Source organism: Heterodontus francisci, chromosome 7, assembly GCF_036365525.1.
Source record: "Heterodontus francisci isolate sHetFra1 chromosome 7, sHetFra1.hap1, whole genome shotgun sequence".
NCBI lineage: Eukaryota > Metazoa > Chordata > Chondrichthyes > Heterodontiformes > Heterodontidae > Heterodontus > Heterodontus francisci.
Window position 1 is genome coordinate 73,102,972 of NC_090377.1, and position 19,892 is coordinate 73,122,863.

The 19,892-nt window shown below is 42.7% G+C and overlaps 1 protein-coding gene across 2 annotated transcripts in view; it reads left to right on the top strand.

The window, feature by feature from the left end:
* The window catches only part of LOC137372058 (integrin alpha-6-like), a 119,238-nt gene that overhangs the window by 77,188 nt on the left and 22,158 nt on the right, over positions 1-19,892 (top strand). For both annotated transcript variants that reach the window (XM_068035415.1, XM_068035414.1), the window contains exons 9-14: positions 2,845-2,972; positions 7,798-7,893; positions 9,763-9,824; positions 9,910-10,082; positions 14,276-14,416; positions 14,956-15,074. In XM_068035415.1, the coding sequence (XP_067891516.1) occupies positions 2,845-2,972; positions 7,798-7,893; positions 9,763-9,824; positions 9,910-10,082; positions 14,276-14,416; positions 14,956-15,074 (719 nt within the window). The remainder of the gene's footprint in view (positions 1-2,844; positions 2,973-7,797; positions 7,894-9,762; positions 9,825-9,909; positions 10,083-14,275; positions 14,417-14,955; positions 15,075-19,892) is intronic.

A 19,892-nucleotide genomic window follows, 5' to 3' on the forward strand; every position in this document is an offset into this window, starting at 1 on the left:
ATTCTGTCTTGTTTGAGATGGCCATTGCCTGGCATTTGTGTGGTGTGAATGTTACTCGCCACTTATCAGCCCAAGCCTGGATGTTTTCCAGGTCTTGCTGCATCTTTATTATCTGAGGAGTTGTGAATGGTACTGAACATTGTGCAATCATCAGCAAACATCCCCACTTCTGACCTTATGATGGAGGGAAGGTCATTGAAGCAGCTGAAGATGGTTGGGCCTAGGACACTACCCTGAGGGACTCCTGCAGTGATGTCCTGGGACTAAGATGATTGACCTCCAACAACCACAACCATCTTCCTTTGTGCTAGGTATAACTCTAACCAGTGGAGAGTTTTCCTCCTGATTCCCATTGACTCCAGTTTTGCTAGGGATCCTTGATGCCATACTCGGTCACTCTCACCTCTCCTCTGGAGTTCAACTCTTTTGTCCATGCTTGGACAAAGGCTGTAATGAAGTCAGCAGCTGAGTGGCTCTGGCAGAACCCAGACTCTCTCCACAGATACTGCCAGACCTGCTGAGCATTACCAGCTCTTTCTATTTTTATTATTGAACATATACAGCACTATTTAAAAGGACCATGAACTATTTACAGGTTAGTTACTGGTTGATTTTCTTCTGGCTGTTGCTACAATTCTACAAGTGTTTGATGCTTTCTACAGTTGTTTCAAGTTGCAAAAATGTATAGGGAGTGGTGTGGAAGGTGCTGAAGGACTTTTTGCTGGCTTCAAGGATTTTGGACAAACCAGTTGCTGTCAGATATGGGTGCAGTAGGGGGCTTTCCTCTTGAAATACAGCATGACTTGGAGAATCAAGAGGCCATGCAGAGCAGAACAGGTTGCCGGAAGAGGGAGGAGGAGGGGGCAAAGGGCTGTTAGCAGGAAACCATATCTGTCCAGGGTGTTCAAGGAGCAATTCTCCTCTCTGATGCTCAGTGAGGAATAATATGAGATTTCTGTGCTTCAGTAAGGATATCCTCATTGAAATCTGCCATCTGCTGCATCCAAAACTGCAACCTCAGAGCAGGACAAAGATCACATTCCCAGTGGTTGTGAAGGTGACTGTGGTGATGAACTTTTATGCCTCTGTCTCCTCCCAGGCTGGAGCTTGAGATGTTTGCAACATCTTGCAGTTTGCCTTCCACTTTTATGTGAGGACGGTCACTGAGACTCTCTATTCAAAGAGAGCTAACTACACTTCATGATCTCTTGTCAGAGAGAAGCAGGTGAAGAAAGCACGTGGCTTTGCTAGGATTTCAGGTTTCCCTATGAGTGCCATTGACTGACTGCACACTTTGGAGGTGCTAAATGTTAATTCTGCCCCACACTGAAGCCAAAAAGGATTCCACTCCCTCTACATCCAATTGGTGTGTGACCGTTTGAGCCACCACAACAAACAAAAGGGTGGCTGGTGGAAGACAAAAACTATCCGCTGACCACATGGCTGATGACTCCAGTGTGTAACCCATGAACATATGAGTAACATGTATACAATGAAAGCCATGCTGCCACACGAAATGTGATATAGCAGACCACTGGTGTGCTGAAGCAACGCATCCACTGCCAGTCTGCATTTGGCCCCCCCAGTGTAGAGGAGACCACATCATGAGCAACGAGTACAGTATACTAAATTAGAAGCACAAGTAAATCTCCCTTGAGTAGGTGACAGCTGCAGTCCATGTGGTGTAGGTACACCCCAGGTGCTGTTAGGATTCCAGGATTTTGACCCAATGACAGTGAAGGAACAGTGATATAGTTCCAAGTAAGGATGTGTGACTTGAAGAGGAACTTGCTGTTGGTAGGAAATATGCATTCACTGACCTTGAACACTCGTGAGGTCATTGAACTTCTTGCAGCATTGCATCCAGGCTTGACTCCTGCATTGGCCTCCATGGCTATCTGTTCTCACTACCTTTTTCATCATGTGTTTGGAAGGTCTCCATACAACCTTATGGATACAGGACATCTTTCCTTCTTTCCACTTCCTCCACCAAGACCTTTAGTTTGGCATCCGGAAAGCTCGGAGTTTGCTTCCTCCCCTCTGTGTCATTGCTCACTCTCCCACGTCAGAGTCCCTTCAACCACGACTCCCAGCACCTGCTGCAGCCACAGTGCACCTCCTATTTAGGAGATACAGACTAGCTTGAAGCAGTTCAGGCTAGCTTTAAGTAATGTTATCTACTCATGATATTGTCCTCCCTGCTCATGAGACCATCCAGTGAACAACACAGTTAGCAGTGGCTGGACACAGATCATTCAAATAAGGAGGCATCATAAAGTTGGCATGCTGCATGCATTGGAATTAACTGTCATGGGTTAATCGCGCGTTGCAATCTCCGTGTCTGTTTTCGGGGGCTGTCCAATTTAGCCCCTTGGGTATTACATCTGAATTATATTCTCATAACACTGATGGAAAGTTTATTCTCCTGTCAAAAATCATAACTTTGCACCTCTTTAGTTTGCTGGTAATTTTGATTTTGAGCTTAAAAACTATTTGGAAATGGTACATGAGCATTAGTTGCTTTGTTATTTCTGGATTTATGCACAGACTAGATAGCTTTAGCAGCAAAAAAAACTGCAGAATCTTTGAATGAAGATCCTGTTTGCAGTGTAAGGTTTACATGCTGCATTTGCTAACACATTTGGATTTGGACTGCTTTATCCCGTGCTATTCAGTTTTAGATGTCCAGCTGACAGCATTTTCTGAGACTTGCCAACCACTGCTGTTGTAGATATACAGTTTAGTCCTTTAGTTGACAATATAAAAGTAAAATGTAATCAATCCAAATAAATGCTAATAGTTTTTCACCCTCCTTTCTTCCATTCCTTTCCTCCTTCCTTCCAGGTTCTCGATGGGAAGGAATTTCGTGCCACTCTCTTTGGCTACTCTCTCGCGGGCAACCTGGATCTAGATGAAAATGACTATCCTGACTTGGCTGTTGGATCACTTAGTGATGCAGTTTTTATGTACAGGTGAGATATTTTGCAATCTTACCACTTAGTAGCATTGCTTAGAGTATAATATCTGGATCACACAACACTTGCAATTGTAATAAATATTGGTTTTGAAAATCTTTGGGCTTCTGGCATATTAAGGGAGAAGTTGGACATTAGACAGCCAACAGGGTGGAAATTCGGGAAATACCCGGAAATGCCAAGTCTCTGCCCAGAAGATCCTCTGCAGGCAATTCCAGATGGGCCTGCAACATGTAGAACTCCTGTCCATCTCAAAACAACTCAGCACATTAAAGACTTTCATTCAATTCATGTTAAGCTGGTGTGCAATGCCAATTGCCCTATCCTGTACATGAATGCCAGATAAGTAGAAAGCAGACATGATTCCTTCATTATACAAACATTCACCATACTGGCCCTCATGACAGCCATATATCAGCATGGTTGATTGATCAGTGACATTCTATGCTGCCTCCTGCCATCCAGGAATACCTATGCCTTTTTAAATGGCTGCAGTGTTGTACATGCTGTACCTCTGAATTTTCCTCTTACCCATTGTCAATAAACCTAGCAGGAACATTATTATTGTTCCAACCCTGTCCTGACTTTTCCTGCATACATAATGGGCGGCACAGTGGCGCAGTGGTTAGCACCGCAGCCTCACAGCTCCAGGGACCCGGGTTCGATTCTGGGTACTGCCTGTGCGGAGTTTGCAAGTTCTCCCTGTGTCTGCGTGGGTTTCCTCCGGGTGCTCCGGTTTCCTCCCACATGCCAAAGACTTGCAGGTTGATAGGTTAATTGGCCATTATAAATTGCCCCTAGTATAGGTAGGTGGTAGGTAAATATATAGGGACAGGTGGGGATGTGATAGGAATATGGGATTAGTGTAGGATTAGTATAAATGGGTGGTTGATGGTCGGCACAGACTCGGTGGGCCGAAGGACCTGTTTCAGTGCTGTATCTCTAAACATAAACATCTAAACATAATGGGGTTTGGGAGTTGTACTGGGTTAGAAACAAAATCATACGGGTGGGAGTTAATCCTGCTAGACTGCAAACCTGTCAATGGGAGGATAATTCAGCCCTAGAGATCAGCCTCATAGTTCTTGTCTGCACTGCCACCAGAACTTGAATGTCTTCCTTGTGTCTCAGTGAACTGAACTGGACACAGTGCTTGAGGTGCTATCTGGTCACAGTATTATTAAGTCTGATCATGACCTCCTCTGACTTTCATATTCCAGTTTTGGCTATGTACTTCAGTATTCCGCTAGTTTTGTTGATTGCTGCTCTGCATTCATAGAATCATAGAATGGTTACAGCTCAGAAGGAGGCCATCCAGCCCGTTGTGCCTGTGCTGGCTCTCTGAAGCAGCAATTGACTTATGCCATTCCCTGGCCTTCTCCCCATAACCCTACACATTCTTCCTTTTCAGATAACAATCAGGGTTTTTCCTCCAGAATGCCTCTATTGAACATGTGTCCACCATACTCTTCGGCAGTGCATTCCAGATTCTAACCATTTGCTTCATGAAAAAGTTTTTCCTCATGTCGCCATTGCTTCTTTTGCCAATTACTTTAAATCTGTACCCTCTGGTTCTCGATCATTCCACCAATGGGAACAGTTTCTCCCTATGTACTCAGTTCAGAACCTTCATGATTTTGAATACCTCTATCAAATCTCCTCTTAATCTTCTCTTCTCCAAGGTAAACAGTCCCAACTTCTCCAATCTATCTATGTAACTGAACTTTCTTATCCCTGGAATCATTCTTGTGAATCTTTTCTGCATCCTCTTTAATGCCTTCACATCTATCCTAAAGTGTGGTGCCCAGAACTGGAAGCAATACTCTAGTTGAGCCGAACCAGTATTTTATACACGTTTAACATAACTTCCTTGTTGTTGTACTCTATAGCCTAGATGATAATGCCGAGGATGATGTATGCTTTATTAACCACTCTCTCAACCTTTCCTGCCACCTTCAGTGATTTATGCGCGTATACACACAGATCCCTATGCTCCTGCACCCCCTTTAGAATTGAACCTTTGATTTTATATTGACTGTCTGCGTTCGTTCTACCAAAATGAATCATTTCACTCTTCTCTGCATTAAATTTCAGCTGTCGCTTGTCTCCCATTCCACCAAGCTGTCTGTGACCTTTTGAAGTTCTACACTATTTCCCTCACAGGTCACAATGCTTCCAAGTTTTGTATCATCCACACATTTTGAAATTGTGCCCTGTATGCCAAGGTCTAGGTCATTAAAATATATCAGGAAGAGCAGGAGTCCGAACACTGACCCCTGGGAAGCTCCACCATAAACCTTTCTCCAGCCTGAAAAACAACCATTAGCCACTACTCTCTGTTTCCTGTCACTCAACCAATTTCATATCCATGCTGCTACTGTCCCTTTTATTCCATGAGGTATAACTTTGTTCACAAGTCAGTTGTGCGTCACTTTATCAAATACCTTTTGTTACAGCATTATCCTCATCAAAAAACTCAAGCAAGTTAGTTAAACACAATTTGCCTTAACAAATCCATGCTGGCTTTCCTTAATTAACCTGCATTTGTCCAAGTTACTATTAATTTTGTCCCGAATTATCATTTCTAGAAGCTTCCCACCATCAGCAAGGTTAAACTGACTGGCCTGAAGTTACTGGTCTTAACATTAGCAATTCCCTTCTGAACATTCTGGCAATCTCCCAAGTTCCCTGGCTCCACCCCTATGCCAAGAAGACTCCACAAATTATCCAACCTCTCACAATTTCCAACTCTCACTTTCCTCATATGCTTGATGCATCTCGATCCTTGGAGCCTTATCAACCTTAAACACTCAGTGTAGGCAAGCCTATCCATTCCCCCTCCTTATCAATTTTAAATCCTTCAGTTGTCTGAACTGCCTCCTCTTTCATCATGACTTGCACAGCATCTTCTTCCTTGGTAAAGGCATATGCAAAGTATTCATTTAATAGCTCAGCCATGTCCCCTGCCTCCATGTGTAAGTCTCCTTTTTGGTCCCTAATCGGCCCTACTCCTTTTACCAACTTTTTACTATTTATATGCCTATAGAAGTTTAGTCGGACATCTCTTTTGCTTCATCCTTAGTTAATTCAACAGCAACCACGGAGTACATATTTCACTTATTTTCCTTTCTTAGGTGCAGCAGTTTAAGTTCAGCTCATTTACACATTTTAACCTTCTCATTCTGTGGCAGCTGGGTGCCTCTTCCACTTCAATTGCTGCATCATCTGCAAACTTCACTAATTTGCATTGAGCTTCTTAGCCCAGGTCATTTATGCAAATTCGAAAGTCTTTTTTTTTAATCGTTCATGGGATGTGGCATCACAGGCAAGGCCAGAATTTAATGCCCGTTCCTGATTGTCCTTGAGAAAGTGGTGGTGAGCCACCTTCTTGAACCGCTGCAGTCCTTATGGCTTAGGTATACCCACAGTGCTATTAGGAAGGGAGTTCCAGATTTTTGACCCAGCAACAGTGAATGAACAACGATATAGTTCCAAGTCAGGATGGTGTGTGGCGTGGAGGGGAACTTGCAGATGGTGGTGTTCCCTTGCGTCTGCCGCCCTTGTCCCTCTAGGTGGTAGAGGTTACGGGTTTGGAAGATGCTGTCGAAGGAGCCTTGGCGTGTTGCTGCAGGGTATCTTGTAGATGCTACACACAGCTGCCACTGTGTGTCGGTGGTGGAGGGAATGAATGTTTAATGTGATGAATGGAGTGTCAGTCAAGAGGGTTGCTTTGTCCTGGGTAGTGTCGAGCTTCTTCAGTCTTGTTGGAGCTGCACTCGTCCAGACAAATAGAATTATTTCATCACACTCTTGACTTGTGCCTTGTAGATGGTGGACAGGCTTTGGGGAGTCAGGAAGTGAGTTACTCTCTGTTGAGTTTCCAGCCTCTGGCCTGCTATTGTAGCTACAGTATTTATATGGCTGGTCCAGTTAAGTTTCTGGTCAATGGTGACCCCCCCCAGGATGATGGTCGTGGGGGATTCAGAGATGGTAATGCAGTTGAATGTCAAGGGAGATGGTTAGATTCTCTCTTGTTGGAGATGGTCATTGTCTGGCACTTGTGTGGTGCGAATGTTACTTGCCACCTATCAACCTAAGCTCGAATGTTGTCCAGGTCTTGCTGCATGCGGGCATGGTCTCCTTCATTATCTGAGGAGTCACTAATGTTACTGAACATTGTACAATCATCCGTGAACAACCCCACTTCTGACCTTATGATGGAGGGAAGGTCATTGAAGCAGCTGAAGATGTTTGGACCTAGGACACTGCCCTGAGGACTTCCTACATCGATATCCTGCGGCTGAGCCTCCAACAACCACAACCATCTTCCTTTGTGCTGGGTATGGACTCCAACCAGTGGAGAGCTTTCCCCCTCAGGTCCCTTGATGCCACACTTGGTCAAATGTCACTCGTTCTAACACTGATCCTTGGGGAACCCCGTTCAGTACTTCCCCTCACTGTGACATAATGTTTATAATGAGTAGTTTTCTATTCTGAAATTAATTTCTTATTCCATTCCAATGTTTACCTTGAATCGCACTGCTGTTATGTTAATTAATAGCCTTTTATGTGGAATTTTACAAAAGACATTGCAAATTGAGGTAGGACTTTCCACAGGCCACTTGGAATGTTACTTCTTCAAACCTTGATCCTTACTGCTTCATAAATCTCCACCGTAGTCTCTCTCAACACACTGGGATGAATACTCTATCCCTGGTGATTTATTTTGAGTCTTTTTCACCTATATGGGATTTCTATCCCTTTTATATAAAAGTTGGTCATTTTACTTACACATTTTATTTGTTCTTAACTTCCTTCCTAGGGCACGACCTGTTATCGAAATTGAAAAGAGAGTCATGACTTCACCCAAGCATATTGATATTAAGGATAACAATTGTCCTGATGGCCGAGGATTTTGGTATGTAATTAAAAATAAACAACAAGTATGTATCTATCTACATTTATTTAAGATCACCTGTTGTGTTGCTCACAGTTGTATCATAAACTGGTGTGGAACAGAATCGAGTTGAGGAGCAGCAACAGGTTATAGGTGCAGGTGGAGGAGGCGGGGTAATTGTTGGGGGAGGAATCTGTCCAGAGCTGCTGACTGGTGGTTCACTGATAGCTTTCAGGCTGCAGGTGGTCTCTAACAGATGCAGAAGGTATGAAATCTTTGCTTAACATCAAATATAGACCTGGATGCTTCTTTTCCTGCCTTTACAAATATGGCAGTCAGCCAATTTCCAAATCAGAATGAGCAAATGTATGCTACCCACCATATTCAATGTTTTGGTGGCCAGTTTCCATCTGAAAAACGGATGTAGCATCAACCAATTTGTAGGATATAGGATTCCCAGAGTCATAGCTGAAGCAGCTTGACACTCAGTTACATACTTTGAAGTTCGATCTAAGCCAAAGGAAGATCAAAAGGCTGCTTCTATAATTAACTACAACTGACAATCACAAATAGGTTTCAAAGGCATAAAGACTACCTGACAAGATATCAACCATATAAAACCACAATTCTTAAGGTATAGCTAGATTGTGAGAGCCTTACTTGCAGGGCCTTTGATAGGATAATTGCAAAGGTAATGGACAGAAATGTACGGCCTAGTGAGCAATTTTTACTGTTTCTGACATATTTGAGTGAACCTGGCATTAAGGGATCCATTAGAGGCGATTCATCTGTGTCTGAAGTTTCTCAGACATGCAATTCAGATAATATTTATTTCATATACTAGCATGCTACTTCCCAGTAATCAAATTAGAGGCCACAAACTAGCAAACTACCAAAATTTTCTAAGGAAATATTAAAAAATATATTTGAAAGATTCCATCATGTACTTTTCTCAAGTTTTTTTAGCATATTTGGTCATTGGTAACTGAAGAGAGATTAGCTCGTACCTTTAGCAATGCTCTACCCTCGACTCGAGTACACACTTGGTCAAATGTCAACTGCCTGAGTATCTCTTGTTGACTTTTCATGACTTGACCTGCCCAATTAAGCAAGACCCATAGGAGAAACCCACATGCTACCAAATCTCACACTTACTGGTACTCGAACGATATGCACACTAAATGAGGAACAAAATTGAAAGTCTGGCTGGAAACGGTCAGACAAAGAGTAATAGTAGGGAGACTTGCCGGCAACATTTGCTATGTAGTAAGGGATAGATTGAGCAGAAAGGGCAGTTTGGTAGGCCAGAGATACTGGAACAGAAGTTGAGCAGATCAAAACCTCAAGATGAAGCCATACTTCAAAGTGAGATTCAGGCCGGGCAGAGCAGAGAAATTGTGTGTTTTGTAGATGGAGCAGCTGGAAGAAAACAAAGTTGGGGAAGACTACTAAAAATAATTAAAATATTAGAAAACTTAAAATGGCTGTTCTGTATGCTCTTAAGTGGATCTGAATGTTCCCTGATGTGTGGTTAACATGGAGTAATCAGGAAAGCTGCATATTCGGGTTAACCTGCGATATTACTATGTTACAGATTCACTAACACAAAGCTTTTATGGATAGATTCGTATTTTGACAAATAGGTTGAAATTGAATATTTATTCTACCAGTATCCGAACCAAACCTACAGAATATTGTTCATTTTAGTAATCTAAAAGAGGTAATTCTTTCATGCTATTCCCCATTTGCCAAATAGGATGTTAGATCCATGCTGTGACTCCAGAATCTAATTTTTTTAAATTTGTTGTGTTTAACTACCCATTCCTGTAGCAACTGATTCATTAATGTAAGATTTTTTTGATTTAATATATAATATTTTTTTCTTTGCAGTATGAAGGTCAAGGCATGCTTTAAGTACATATCTCATTCAAGTGGTTTCAATTCCAGAATAAGTAAGTGAAATAAAAATCTCTCTCGCCATTTTTGTATTTTTCTTTTTAGCTATTGAGTTATTAATATGATTAATTCCCTATTTAGCTGTAGGCTACGTGCTTGAAGCTGACACTGAAAGAAAGAAAATGGGTCTGCCATCAAGAGTCTCATTTATTAATCAAAACCCTGGTGATGGTCCTGACTGCAAGCTCTCTGGCAGTATCGTATTAGACACGCAAAATGAAGAGAAGTGTATCACTGAAATACTGCAGCTTCGCGTGAGAACATTTTAATATTAAACATTTAGTCAGTCTTTTTATATTGTTGACTGGGGCTATGCCAACATTAAAATAATCTTAATATCTACCTCATTTGTTCAAATGTATTAAACCAACGGCACAGTGGCGCAGTGGTTAGCACCGCAGCCTCACAGCTCCAGGGACCCGGGTTCGATTCCAGGTACTGCCTGTGTGGAGTTTGCAAGTTCTCCCTGTGTCTGCGTGGGTTTTCTCCGGGTGCTCCGGTTTCCTCCCACAAGCCAAAAGACTTGCAGGTTGATAGGTAAATTGGCCATTATAAATTGTCACTAGTGTAGGTAGGTGGTAGGGAAATATTGGGACAGGTGGGGATGTTTGGTAGGAATATGGGATTAGCGTAGGGTTAGTATAAATGGGTGGTTGATGTTCGGCACAGACTCGGTGGGCCGAAGGGCCTGTTTCAGTGCTGTATCTCTAATCTAATCTAATCATCCAGCACATTCAGAATTAAGTTTTTCAGCCAGTACATTTGTTAGACCGTTTAGTTAATAAATGAAGAACTACAAATACTGGAGTCTATGAGGCACTGAATAAATGCCTTTTAATTTCTGTGATCTGCTTTTCAGCTGTTAAGGATCTATTTGAATTGAATTTCAGCAACGTTAACTCGGTTGTGAACACTTCTGTGTCCATAGACCCAAACTACTCAATTGGGGCAGTCTGATTTCAAAGATGACTATTATAAGAAATTGAGACAAAAGATGCAATAGCGACATGAGGAAAAGCTTTTTCACACAGCGAGTGGTTAGGATCTGGAATGTATTGCCTGAGATGATGCTATCACAATGGTGTTGGGTAGGGGATTCCAGGATATTGACCCAGTGACAATAAAGGAACAGTAATGCATGTATAAGGTGGAGTAGTGTCTGACTTGGAGATGATGTTCCCACAATATTCTGTTGGAGTCCTTCTCAGTGGTAGGGGTTGTGCAGAGGGAATAACCATGGTGAGTTGCTGCAATGCATCCGATAGATAGTACGTATTGTATCTATCGTGATGGAGGGGGTTGCTGTCGACTCCAGTGATACAAGGGTCTGTTAAGTAATGTTCATCACCCTGGATTCAAGCTTTGAGTGTTGCTTTGGCTTCATCCATCTGGGTGAATGGTAAATATTGCATCACATGCCAACCTTGAGTGCTGTAGATGGTGGAAAGCCTTTGAAGGGTCAGGAGGTGAATCAGAGTAGCCAGCCATTGCCCTGCTTTTGGTAGCCACAGTATTGATATGGCTGGTCCATTTAAGCTTCTGGCCAGTGCCCCTCCCACTACCCACCCACCTAATGAGATGTTGATGGTGGGGGACTTAGTGATGATGGTATTGTTGAAGGTCGTAGTAAGATTGCTGAGCTTTCTCTTATTCAAGATGGTCATTACCTGGCACTGATGTGTGAATGTTGCCTGCCAGTCAGCCCAAACCTGAATATTGCTTATGTCATGTTGTAGCTGGCATAGGCAGCTATGTCGTTGGAGTTGTGAGTAATGCTAAACACTGGAATCATCAGCAAACAGGCCTGCAGCTGACCTTATCATGAAGGGCAGATAATTAATGGAGTAGCTAAAGATGGTTGAACCAAGGATGCTTCCTGGAGGACCTCCTGCAGTGATGTCTGTGAATGTAATGACTGGCCTTCAACAACCACAACCATCTTCCTTTGTATCAGTTTTGACTGCAGCCTCTGGAGAGTTTTGCTTTGACTCATTGACTTTAGTTTTGCTAGGATTCCTTGATGCCATGCCTAGTCAAAGCTGATTTGATGTTGAGAGCAGATAGTCTCACCTTTCCTCTGACATTCACTTCTTGCATGCAAGTCTGGTTCAAAGTAGTGGTGTGGTTGTGAGATGAGTGGTTCCTGAATCACTGAGTAGATGTCGCATGATGGCACTATAGATGACTCGTTCCATCACTTTTTACTGATGATCGGAAGGAAGTTGAAATGTGAAAATTTGTCAGATAGATAGAACATAAGAGGGCAATTTTCCACATTGTTGCATAGATACCAGTGTCCTGGTTGTACTGGAACAGTTTGGCTAGGGGCATTCCTAGTGCTGGTGCACGGTCTTTAGAATTTCAGCTGGGATGTTGTTCGATCCCATAACTTTTGTGTCCAGTGTGCTCAGTTGCTTTTTAATCTCACATGGAGTGGCATCTGTGATGGTAAGAACCACCGGAGGAGGCAAAGTAGGATCATCCACTCAATAATTTTGGCAATCGCTGATGGTACTACTGAGCCACTCTTGATGGTGGACAGTTCTGGAGTCTGGGTGATTACTGCTACAATATGAGTTGTATCTAACAAAGCTGGGAGGATGGGAATCCTCTTTAGCTGTTCCATAGTGCTGTACTAGGGTACAGCAGGCAATATCCAAAGGCCTGTGTTTCCATGTAGTGTGTTTGTCAGGAGACCTACCCTCACTGCTGGAGCTGTGACTGTCTAATGCAAGCTAATTTAAAGGCAAATTCAAGTATAGGGATGGCTTGTACTGTAGCTTTTAAGGTCACTGTGGCGTTAAACTACTAAACAACAGGACCCTTCCAGAATTGCAGGAACACCTGTCAGATAAGCCAGTCTACTGATCATTTCTGTATAACATGCTTGCCAGCAGAGAACATCTTTATCACTTTCCCAATGGAATAAAGAAAACAGCTGACAACAGCCCAGAACTTTTATTGACCAGGAGATTTCCTCAGTGTCTGGGACATTATTGATGGAACCCAGATTGTGAGTAGTTTCAGAAATGAACCAAAACATGAATCAACTGGAAGAGGTACCAGTCCAAAAATAATGTTTTAATATCCTGCAGAAATATGATCCTGTATATTGATGACCATTACCCAGGCATGACATAACTGGCCACCATGCCTGCAATCTTTAATGGTCCTAAGAGAATAAACAGATGGTTGATGATCTCAATCAGAAATCTCTACAAAACAACAGCAGGAATATTGAGCCCCTTTTCATCATTGACAGAGCACACAATAAGAGCTGAAGCAATAATTCTATTAGTTGGGTCATTCAGGTGGGGTGCTACTCTACAGTTCAGCCAAAGTTTGCACACTGCACAATTTTGCCAGGCAAAGAGGAGTGAATGTGCAATAGGAATGAAGGAGGCAATTAAGATGAAGACTTGGCAGGGAGATGGTGAACTTGAACTACTTATAGTATTGCACATCTCTTGTCGTTAACCAAATTGTGGTTTTCTCTATGAACTTCCATACATTTACAGTTCAAAGAGTTTACTACATATACCCTCCACTCAAGCTGACCTTCCATCTTTCAGGTCCATACCAGCACTGCTCCCTAACCTACAGACACCGTCCATAAAAGGAGAAGTAAAGAACTATATTTATTTCAAGCTGCTATCGGTGAACATGTGCTTCTGAGTCTATGCTTCTGTTGGGTGGCAGCACTACATGTTTGTTCCAGCCCTAAGAGTGTGTTGAAATACTCCATGAGTGGGAGGAGTAACTGTGGTGACAAGTTACTGTTCATTGTGTGGCCTATTTGGAAGGTCGTGATTTAGAACCTCTGAATCAGGAATGATGTAATGTCTCAATAACTGAAGCCATGTCTAACACACAGTGACTGCTAATGTTTGCTCACTCTTCAATAGTTGTTCAATCCTCTGAGCACCCTGGGTGGATTGTAGACTTCTTGAGAGAATGCTGCCTTATTTGATCTTTTCAGCAAAGTTTTCAGTGCTGGGTACCCTAGCTAGATGACTTACATTCAAACAGTTCTTCCCCTCCTGCCACCTCCACTTGCTTCTCCTTATTGTGTAACAGTCATTCATCTGATCCTCCTTTTGAAAACTCATTCTCTCGGGTACTAGTATTTGTGTTTTTAGGTATTAAAGTCTCTAGAGTCTACATTTTAGCCATTTGATGTACTTCACTTTATACATCTCTATATTGAAGTTTTGAATTGTCAGTCACATAGTGTCAGGTAATGGTCCTTATATCAGTCTTCAAAATACAATGTATAAACAGTCTGCAGGTTGATTCGAATGCTGTGGTATATACCATTAGCAGCTAACTCATGTATAGCAGATGTCAGTCAGTCTGTACACCTTGTCAGTATCTAACTGTGTTCTATATATTAAGGTGGTGATAAGGATCAAAATACAAATTAATCTATTTTGTTTTGGATTTTCAGGACATTGTCAAAGATAAGCTGCGCCCTATTCCCATATCAGTTGACGTAGAGATCAAACAGTCTAGGCGCAAGAAAAGACAGCATCTTAACTTGAAAGAATTGCTTCCTGTCCTCGGTGAGACTGAGCCTCAGCATACGGAGGTTAGGGTTTGTTTGTTGTTTATCTCACTTATATAGCATAAGGGTTTGTGGTTTCCTTCATTGTACTCATTCTGCATTGTGAACTCGAACCACAATTCAATCTCTTTGCCTGTGTAACCAGACTCTTAAGGGAGTCGCAGGAGGAACCGAGGAGAATTGTCTTCTGTGTGAACCTTTTCATATTCTAAACAAACAATATATCTTACAAAGCATTGACAGTATATTCCTCAGTTGAATTTTATTCCCAATATAGGTGTAGCAAATCAAATTTATACAGACAAATTAGGTAGGGATGTGACACTCCCTATAATTGGAACTGCAAATACCAGTTACACAGGCATAATACTTTGGCATTCCGGTCTCTTCATTTTGTCTTGGCTACAGTCAATGTTCACATTTGAACACCCTTATAGTCAGCTTCCCAAACGACCATGGACTAGGCTGGGATCTTTGGTTTCTCACCATGTATATTGGCTTGTTTCCTGTAAATGTTACAAGATTATACAGTCACGGGTTCTCTTATTAATATTTTGATACAGGTCAAATTTTTGAAGGAAGGTTGCGGTGCTGACGACATTTGCCAGAGTAATCTTGAATTAAAATACCAATTTTGTTCCAGGGGTCAAAACCAGCAGGACAACTTTTTTTCTTTACCTATGTAAGTCTTTTTATTTGACCAGCTGTTGTTTTTTTCTTCAACATTAAGTAGAGTGGCACAGTAGACCTATTTGGTTAGGTTTAGAATGCTGTAGTTATAGACTAAGAACCCTTTCAACTTCAGATGTGTGAACTCAGTAATAGTTCAAATATGGCGGTCCAATTAAGTCAATTGAACTTCAAAGAAGTAATCAAAAGAAGGTATGCCAAACATAGGCAACCCAGAGCAGCATATCCTTAGTCGTGCATAACTGAGAAGCTTCTGATTGGTTCATTGATTGAAGTTATCAATTAACAACAGTCTCTATTTATGTAGTGGCTTTAACGTAATGAAACATCCCAAGAAGCCTCACAGGAGCATTATAAAACAAACTGTGGCACTGAGCCACATAGGGCGATAATAGGGCAGATGGCCAAAAGCCTGGGTTAAAGGGGTAGATTTTGAGGAACGTCTTAAAGGAGGAAAGGGAGGTAGAAAAGCAGAGAAGTATAGGGAAGAAATTCCAAAGCTTAGGGCCTAGGCAACTGAAGGCATGGTTGCCAACGGTGGAGTGATTAAAATTGGGGGTGCTGAAATGACCAAAATTAGATGAGCGCAGATATCTCAGAGGGTTGTGGGACTGGAGGAGATTACAGAAATAGGGAGGAGTGAGGCCATGGCGGGATTTGAAAATGAGGCTGGGCATTTAAATGGAGGTGTTACTTAACTGGGAGCCAGCGTAGGTCAGCAAACACAGGCGTGATGGGTGAACAGGACTTAGTGCAAGTAAGGACACAGGCAGCAACATTTTTGATGACTTCAAGTTTACAGAGGATAGCAAGTGGGAGCCCAGCCAAGATGGTATTGGAATAGTCAAGTCTAGAGGTAAAACAGGCATGGATGAGGGTTTCAGCAGCAGATGAGTTGATGCAGGGACGGAGTTGGGCGATGTTACAGAGGTAGAAATAGGTGGACTTACTGATGGTCAGAAGCCTATCTTGGTCATATATGACACCAAGGTTGTGAACAGCCTGGTTCAGCTTCAACAACATAGTTTCTTTAATGTAATAAAATGTCTCGAGGCGCTTCACAGGAGCGTTGTAAGGCAAAATTAGACACTGAGCCTCATAAAGAGATATTAGAGCAATGACCAAAAGCTTAGTCAAAGAGGTAGATTTTAAGGAGCATCTTAAAGGAAGAAAGAGAGGTGGAAAGGTTTACGGAGGGAATTGCAGAGCTTGGGGCCGAGGTGCAGCTGAAGACACAACCACCAATGGTGAAGCAAGTAAAATTGACAGAAATAGATGAGGGTTGTGGGGCTGGAGGAAATTACAGAGATAGGGAGGGGCAAGGCCATGGAGGGATTTGAAAACAAAGAAGAGAATTTTAAAATCGATGCATTGCCTGCTGGGAGCCACTGTAGGTCAGCGAGCACAGGTATGATAAGTGAACGGGACTTGGTGCTTTTTAAGAAACAGGTAACAGAGTTTTGGATGGACTCGAGGTGCATTCGAATAGTCTAGTCTAGAGGTAACAAAATCAGGAGTGAGGGCCTCAGCAGCAGACGAGTTGACACAACGTGAAGTTGGGTGATGATCCGGAAGTGGAAATAGGCAGTTTTCGTGATGGCTTCAGACATACTTCAGACAGGTATAAGGATGCAGTCGATGACTAGGGATTGGAGTTTGTAGCGGGGGACCAAAGCCATCTGGTTCACTAATGTCCTTTTAGGGAATGAAATCTGCCGTCCTTACCCCATTTGGCCTACATATTATTCCAGATCCACAGCAATGTCGTTGACTCTTAACTGCCCTCTGAAATGGTCCAGCAAGCCACTCAGTTGAAAAGAGTTAAAAAAGAAGAAAACTGGACAGATCTGTCATCGACCAGACACCAGACACGACAAAGGCACACCACGCTCAGTCAACCCTTCAGTGTTCACTAACATGTGGGGACTTGTGCCAGATCTGGGAGAGCTAGCCCACGGACTAGTCAAGCAACAGCCTGATATAGCCATAGTCACAGAATCACAGCCAATGTCCCAGACTCATCCATCATCATCCCTGAGTACGTCCTGTCCCACCGGCGGGACTGGTCCATGAGAGGTATACGAGAGGGAGGGTGTTGCCCTGGGAGTCCTCAACATTGACTCTGGACCCCATGACGTCTCATAGCATCAGGTCAAACATGGGCAAGGAAACTTCCTGCTGATTATCACCTACTGCCCTCCCTCAACTGATGAATCAGTACTCCTCCATGTTGAACACCACTTGGAAGAAGCACTGAGGGTGGCAAGGGCACAGAATGTACTCTGGGTGGCAGACTTCAATGCCCATCACCAAGAGTGACTCAGTCGCACCACTGCTGACCGAGCTGGCCAAGTTCTGAAGGACATATCTGGCAGACTGGGCCTGGGGCAGGTGGTGAAAGAACCAACAAGAAGGAAAAAAGCTTCTTCACCTTATCCTCACCAATCCGCCTGTCACAGATGCATCATGACAGTATTGGTAGAAGTGATCACTGCACAGTCCTTCTGGAAACAAAGAGCCATCTTCACAATGAGGACATGCTCTGTCGTGTTGTATGGCACTGCCACTGTGCTAAATGGGATAGATTCAGCTCAGATCTAGCAACTCAAAAACTGGGCATCCATGAGGTGTTGTGAGCCATCAGCAGCAGCGGAATTGTAATCTACCACAATCTGTAACCTTAGGGCCCGGCATATACGTCACTCTTACCATTACCAACCTTGGTTCAATGAGTAGTGTAGGAGTGCATGCCATGAGCATATCAGGTATACCTAAAAATGAGATGCCAACCTGATGAAACTACAACACAGGACTACAAACAATCTAAACAGCAGAAGCAGCATGTTATAGACAGAGCTAAGTGATCTCACAACCAATAGATCAGATCAAAGCTCTGCTGTCTTGCCAAATCCAATTCTAAACCGTGGACAGTTAAACAACTAACTGGAGAAAGAGGCTCAATGAGCATCCCCATCCTCCATGACAGGAGCAACCCTAAAGGTGCTGAGTGGATGATCAATCTCAGCTTGCTCCTGAGTTCCCCATGATCATAGATACCAGTCTTTAGCCAGTTCAACACCATGCCCCATGATTTTTTTTATTCCTTTTGAGATGTGAACGTTGCTGCTAAGGCCAGAATTTGTTGCCCATCCCTAATTGCCCTTCATAACATACGAATTAGGAGCAGGAGTAGGCCACTCAGCCCTTCGAGCTGCTCCACCATTCAATAAGTTCATGGCTGAACTGATTACTCCACATTTCCGCCAACCTCTGATAACCTTCCACCCCCTTGCTTATCTAGAATCTACCTCTGCCTTAAAAATATTCAAAGACTCTGCTTCCACCGCCTTTTGAGGAAGAGAATTCCAAAGACTCATGACCTTCTGAGAGAAAAATTCTCCTAATCTCTGTTTTAAATGGGCGACCCCTTATTTTTATACAGTGACCCCTAGTTCTAGATTCTCCCACAAGGGGAAACACCCTTTCCACATCCACCCTGTCAGGACTCCTCAGGATCTTATATGTTTCAATCAAGTCGCCTCTTACTCTTCTAATTTCCAGCGGATACAAGCCTAGCCTGTCCAATCTTTCCTCGTAAGACAGCCTGCCCATTCCAGGTATCAGTGTAGAAAATATTCTATGTACTGCCTCCAACGCATTTACATCCTTCCTTAAATAAGGAGACCAGTACTGTAGACAGTACTCCAGATGTGGTCTCACCAATGCCCTGTATAGCTGAAGTATAACTTCCCTACCTTTTTAATTTTGCATTCAATTCCCCTCGCGATAAATGATAACATTCTATTAGCTTTCCTAATTATGTGCCGTACCTGCATACTAACCTTTTGCGATTCATGCACTAGGACACCCAGATCCCTCTGCATCTCAGAGCTCTGCAATCTCTCACCATTTAGATAATATGCTTCATTTTTTATTCTTCCTGCCAAAGTGGACAATTTCACATTTTCCCACATTATACTCCATTTACCAGGTCTTTGCCCACTCACCTAACCTATCTATATCCATTATGTCCTCTTCACAAGTTACTTTCCTACCTATCTTTGTGTCATCAGCAAATTTAGCAACCATACCTTTGGTCCCTTCATCTAAGTAATTTATATAAACTGTAAAAAGTTGAGGTCCCAGCACAGATCCCTGTGGCACACCACTCATTACATCTTGCCAACCAGAAAATGACCCATTTATGCCTACTCTCTGTTTCCTGTTAGCTAGCCAATCTTCTCTCCATGCCAATATGTTACCCCCTACACCATGAGCTTTTATTTTCTGCAATAACCTTTGATGTGGCACCTTATCAAATGCCTTCTGGAAATCTAAGTACAATACATCTACTGGTTCCCCTTTATCTCCAGCACATGTAACTCCCTCAAAGAACTCCAATAAATTGGTTAAACATGATTTCCCTTTAACAAAACCATGTTGACTCTGCCTGATTACCTTGAATTTTTCTAAATGCCCTGCTATTATGTCTTTAATGATAGCTTCTAACATTTTCCCTAATACAGATGTTAAGCTAAATGGCCTGTAGTTTCCTGCTTTCTGTCTCCCTCCCTTTTTGAATAAAGGAGTTACATTCGCTATTTTCCAATCTAATGGAACCTTCCCCGAATCTAGGGAATTTTGGAAAATTAAAACTAACACATCAACTATCTCACTAGCCACTCCTTTTAACACCCTAGGATGAATTTCATCAGGACCCAGGAACTTGTCAGCCCACAGCTCCAACAATTTGTTCAGTACCACTTCCCTGGTGATTGTAATTTTTTTGAGTTCCTCCCTCTCTTCCATT